General features: G+C 44.9%; 1 protein-coding gene across 12 annotated transcripts in view; it reads left to right on the top strand.

Annotated features, from left to right (window-relative positions):
• ablim1a (actin binding LIM protein 1a) overlaps positions 1-6,000 on the top strand; it is a 41,499-nt gene that overhangs the window by 11,758 nt on the left and 23,741 nt on the right. For 2 of the 12 annotated variants that reach the window (XM_013913199.1, XM_005742395.1), the window contains exon 1: positions 95-329. The exons of the other annotated variants lie outside the window; for them this stretch is intronic. In XM_013913199.1, coding sequence (XP_013768653.1) covers positions 308-329 — 22 coding nt within the window. In that variant the 5' untranslated portion in view covers positions 95-307. Of the gene's footprint in view, positions 1-94; positions 330-6,000 lie in introns of those variants that run through there. 12 annotated transcript variants of the gene reach the window in all.

Here is a 6,000-nt window from a genome sequence, read left to right as displayed (position 1 = left end):
GCTGACACAACAGAGAGGCTGAGAGAGGGAGCAATAGGGGAAGAGGAGGGAGGAGGATGTGTGGAGGGGGGGAAAGGAGGAGGAGAGGGATGGGAGGAAAACAGGCAGTCGGGAGGCAAACCCCACGCTGTAGCTGTTTTTGAGAGGAGCGCTAAGCAGCGCCCACACCTCTCTCTCTCCCTCTCTCTGGTGCTTTGGCTTTCTTTTTTGTGCTCCAGTCTTGACTAAAATAAGGGATCTAGCAGCTCGGGTGTTTCTGGTGATTGATCTTCAGAGCCTTTTCTGGTGCGGATATACCTGGATTCCAATGGTCATGGTCAAAGAAAAAGGTATTCCAGCGGTCATGACTGTGTGTGTGTGAGGTTGTCATGAGTGTGTTATTACGGGATTTGTTTTGCCTGTCGTGCTGTTGACTGTCTGCAGACCGTATAGACGTGCAGTACGTCCATTTGGCTTTAAACTCCAGTGTCTGGCTGAATTCGATTTGACTGGACTAAATTTCTGATTTCCGATTTGATTATTTTTAGAGATTTAGACATATGATGTGGTAATATGGGGGTGGTTTTCTCTATGTGGGTGTGTGTTGCTTGGAAGAAGTATGACTAACAGCTCAGTCTAAATGTGCATCTCTAGCACATCAACATGTTCCCTCAGAGAAGCAGACTTGAACATGCTACGCCCTTGTCGATATTCTCTAGCTGCTGCTGCTGCTGCTGCCTGGGTTGGAGTCTGCTTAATTTGGCTGCATCAGGCTTTATGTAAATGTACAGCATCTGGCTTGTCATATAGGAGCTTGTCAATTAAAACCTTCAGGGTCATAGTTCTGGGATTAAACAGTTCATCTTTATAAAGAGGCTAAATAGTGAGGTAACGTAGAGACGAAAAGTGGAGCACTAGTGTAGGGAGGCACACTGCGCAGAGCTGTGGACCTGCACTCTGTCTCTCCCTCGCTCTCTCTCTCTCTGTCTGCAGCCGTTGCCATGGTGACCATCTAAAAGGTACACTCCATTGTTGTCAGCTGTGGCCCCATTCATAGTGTCCTGTTGAAAGAAAAAGATGATTGTTTCCACCTATTACTGAGGTCGCCCGGCTGTGTGGGCAGAACGAAGCGAAGTCAGGGGTTGTCGTTTAGAGATATTAACATTCCCTGCAATTTGCCGGGGCATGCGCTCGTGAGGTTGACCGTTGTCAGCATGACTCAAGGCGAGCAGCAGCGAAGACAGCTTTCTAGAGTAAAGAAAATCTCCTGTTTAAAAATATTTAGAGGAGCGGTGAAAGCTCTGCCAAGGAGCAGATGACTAACTGAACTCAAACTGGAGTAGCTTTTGTACCGGGAACGAGTCTGTGACTTTCAAACGCAGTGTATATCCATCACACTTCATCACTATACTATACAAAACAAGGTGTTACACTTTAAACCTAATGGACTGGATGTTAAGATCATAGTAATAAGTCACTGAGGCATGTCTCCAGTTGTGCAGTGCATGCTTGTGTAGCCAAACATAGTTCATCATAATTCTGTCTTTTTCCTGAAAATATTTCTACCACCAAAAAAAAAAAACATGTGCAAAGACTTTTTCTTTTTTTTGGTCAGATGTGAGTATGCATCTGACAGCACATTCGTGGCTGGAGGCGGTGTCCAGCTCTGGAGCTGTTTCCCTTCATGTGGATTTGACTGGGCCACGAGTAAAACGGCTCTCACCGCCAAGTCCCCGTGCTGGCAGAACATCCGTAACCTCTGGCTGCCACGTTTTCATCTCCCTTCTGAAAGTTTTTCCATAGACTTAACTCACTACCTTCCTGTTCCATTGTGGGCTTTGTCGGTGACAGAAAGCTTGTCCAGGGTCCTCTAGTTTTTCATTCCTCTTAAGAGGAAGCTATCGGAATGTTTTTGCAACCCAAGCTTTCATCGTGTATTCTCCCGGGATCTCATAAAACAACCTGTCTGAGGCCAGGTGGGCTCGGTACCATCAGGACGCACAGCTGAGCCAATACTGAATTGCACTGTATGCTCAGAAAGATGAATCACAATCAAGGGATTGCAGTGTTAGCGTTTTGTCTGCTTGCAGGCGGCTGCCCTATTTTCAAAGCCAAAAATACCCTTGAAATAGTTTGTAATTTATTGGGTCCATGTGTACCTTAGATAGTCTGAGCTTGAGTTAGACGTGCCTGAGATTTGTGTACATTTATAGGCCGAGCTGATTCTTTTACCCTCATCCTCATGCTTCCTGTGCCAAATTGCGTCGGAAGCCCGGCTGACCGTAGCCATCATCACATGTATGTCACCTGGCTCATGAAACGCCAACTCCCACCACTCTTTCTTACACAGTGTGAAGATTTCCTCTTGACATGAAAGTCTAATGTCATGTGCCTTTGTGGCTGCCTCTAGTGATTTTGCAGAGTGCTGCTTCTGCTGCAGACAACTGCAGTGGTGCCTCATCTTTGAAGCTTGCCAGTGTCTAGCCCCTGAAAGAGGAGCTAAACCCTTTCGCAGACATGAGTGCAGCACAGGCTCTCACAGACACTCGCTGTTTGTACAGCTGGCACACAAGACTAGAATACACAGATGAGATAAGTGGTCAGCCAGGAAGAGATGGCCACTGACCCAAAATATACACGCTGAAACAACACGAGTGACGTGGGTGAGAGTCACATGAAAGAATGCAGAGTGTAGTCATATATTCTGCCAGTCAACAAACATCCTCCCTGCCAGGCATCAATCAGTGTGATTATCCCAGGAAACACGACAGGAGTGCGGGGCCTTCGTGGGCTGTCATTGAGAGGCAAAGACCCAAAGTCATCATCAGATTCACAATCACGAGGGGCTTTGAAGTTTATAAAGCCTCCATTGTCTCCTTCTTGATAAGCAACTGTGCTCTGAGTCTCTCTCTATTATAATTGTGTACCTGCTCAACAACAAATGATCTGCAATGAACTGCACTGTGGCGTTCAACCACAGAGTGCAGATCATTATTTCAAGCTCAGGTCCCTGAGGATTAGTTATTAAAGGTTTAAAGAGGGGGTCTGGTGGAGGCCGATAGGACTCCCCCCTCTGCAATTTGTGCCCTGCGTTTGAAGTGCTTTGTCTGGGGTGCTGATGGCGGGGCAGAGGGGTGTGGAGGTGCTGGATACCACCATACATATTCATGGAGGGGAGGGTTAAGAGCTCCTTGTTATGTCTGAGCGATAAAGAGCCCCACATGCCCTTCCCCCAAACAGGCACACGTCCCACAGCACATTGGCATATTTTGTGCCTTTGATGTTAATCTTGGGTCAGACCCCCCTCCCAGAATATTCCATCCAAAACCGGTTGTACTCGGTGGCACTATGTGTGTGTTTTTGTTGCCTATGAAGATCTGGGGACTCAAGTACTGGCATGGGCACAAGGAGTGGAGATGACTGCCTTTGCCCTCCCCCCCCCCCTTGGTGTGTCCCTCTGTCTAGTGTATGATACTCTACAAACGCACACACTTTCCCTTATGGCTGCTGTTTGTCTCTACTGGAAACTCTTGTGTCTGCGAGTCGTACAGTAACAAAGGGAGAGGGAGCGACTGAATATTCTATTAGATCTTTTCATCTCGCTCTCTCATCTATTGTTTAATTCAATTCCCCCTCTCCCAGCGCATTTCCAAAGTTCTACTATGGTTTTGCATACCTCGGGTCTATGAAGGCAGGAAATGAAAGCAACAAAGTCTGAAGCTTCTTCAGCAAATCCTACGCTCTCTGTCAACAGCCCCGCTCCATTATTATTAGCCAGTGAGGCCGAGGCACGTGTTACAGAAAAACATCTGTCCTCGGGGGATTCATGAGGACCTTTCTCACTTCCCTCCTGAGTATAATCTTCAGGCTTTATTACTGCCAACACAGCTAGACTTAGCTTAAATGGACTGGGGTGGGGGTTGAATATGGAGAGAGCAGCCCCCTTTTCTCTGGGCCTGGCTTTGGGATGCTCTGCTGGTTATTGTTCCCTCACTACTGTGTGTGTGTGTGTGTGTGTGTGTGTGTGTGTGTGTGTGTGTGTGTGTGTGTATTGGTGTGTGTGTGCGTGCGTTCATTGTGTGCTTAGGCTAATATCAGTCACTTCATCCTCTGGTGATGAGGCAGGACAGCTCACCCTGTCAGCATAGCCAACACATCCAGCCCAGAATGAGGAATGTGATCAGCAGTTGGAAAAATTGTACTACTATATATTTTACAGTAAGTTGCTCTGTGCTGAGGTTGCTTCATGTACTGCATACTTACTTATTTATAGCATTATATGATATATATTCTGGCAAACCGAGCAGCATCTTGCTGCTATGCCATGAACCTCTAAAGACTCTAATGGATCTGTTAAAATGCCAAGATGCTGAAGTAAAAGTGCTTGAACTCGTGCTTTTATAGACGTGGAGTTATGAATGTATACAGGACTGCTAAATGTTTGAAAGAAGCCCCTCAGAAAGGCGCTTCATGTCCGGACAAATCCTGTAAATGAGCCAATCTGTAGCATTTCATATAATTTAGCAGCCTTTTTTGTGCAGGGTTCTTAAGTTTTAATGAAATGCCATGTAGAGTACCCGTCTCAGCTTCATTTTTTCCTAACCCCCTCTGTGCAGCCACTAGTCAGGCAAAGGCAGTACTTTACAGAGCGGGGCAGAGGCGGGGCAAAGTTGGAAAAACACAGCGCTTATGGATTCCCATCCAAACCTCAGCGTTTAGATCCTCTGTGCATGGGATTCAAACATCTGTCTTGGATTTCTGTCAACCTGTTATGACGTTAGCAGTGTTGACTTTTCCGTGCCGGGCTGTCTCCCACTGACAACGCAACACTATGAAGCGTTAAAAATAGAAACTGGCATCAAATCAAAATATCTACTTTAAAGCTGCTCTGTTGAATATTTTTATCACCACGCTGGTTCAATGCCTGTGTAATGCGAAAGGTCTAACTTGTATTAACATATTCAAAGAATTATCACCATCCGTAATCGTTTTAGGCAATAAGTACAACCCAAAATGCCAAGGTATAATAGTTCAAGAGCCACGTCTGTTGTTTCCCTTAGGAGAACAAACAGGAACTAAAAGCAAACCTCATATTGCACCTTTTTGTCAGCCTTGATGTATAAAAAAACATAAGTCAAAATTCAATGATGTACTGCAGTTGCATTTATAAAGTTGTATTCACAGTCTAAGCCACAGTCATAGCCACATTTTTGCCATGCAGTCATTCAAGCCTATTCTATACTCTTTAAGCAAGACTCACAAATTAGCCTAGCGGTCATGCTAGCTGGTGAGGTCAGTGTTATCCACTGCACCATTTTACCCTCCATTATGCCAACTATAAAAGGCAGCAATACACAGATTAACCCGAAGTAGTACAGACACTTTTTGCTGAAGTGGCTTTTTGTTGAAGTTTGATTGAGAGTTCAGAACATTTTAGTGTAGGTCTAGTAGACAGGCTACAGGCTAGCTAGCTAATGTAGCTTGATTTTGGAGAGGTAGGTGCTCTCAGGTAGGGATTCTCAGTAACTCCAAAGTTAACTTCTTTCTACTTTGGGTGGTATTAGCTAGCTTGCTAGTGCTAGCAGTGACTTAAGTCATTGTAAAGTGTGTGAAATATTGGGTTTGTTTGAAGGCACCTTTAATAAAGCTGGGATAGGGATTGAAAAAAAAGCAATTAATTTGTTACAATTTAACTACTGGGCCTTTATCCAGAAAATGCTATGGTAGTCAGGTATGCTAATTGTTGAATATTAACTTGAACGATGTTTGTATGACATTTTAAAATCACATGACATCTTGCTGATTTACTATTTTGTTTTATAGCAACATTATGAAAGTTGTTTTGATTGCTAAAAAGAAAGCCAGTAACCTGCTGTGCTGGCACAGTCAGCAACCTCATGTACCAGCACTTTGTAGAACACATTTTCTTATCTTCGTTTTTGACACACATTTCACTTGTCAGGCTTCCGGCAGCTAAGGTCATGTGTCAAATAAACAAAAGATGGGCCTTGGAATGTAGCA

The sequence above is a fragment of the Pundamilia nyererei genome, unplaced genomic scaffold (genome assembly GCF_000239375.1).
Source record: "Pundamilia nyererei isolate P.nyererei 1_Seehausen unplaced genomic scaffold, PunNye1.0 scaffold00120, whole genome shotgun sequence".
In the NCBI taxonomy this organism is placed as follows: domain Eukaryota; kingdom Metazoa; phylum Chordata; class Actinopteri; order Cichliformes; family Cichlidae; genus Pundamilia; species Pundamilia nyererei.
The sequence above is the reverse complement of the archived record's forward strand: the minus strand, read 5'-3'. Positions and strand labels throughout refer to the sequence as shown.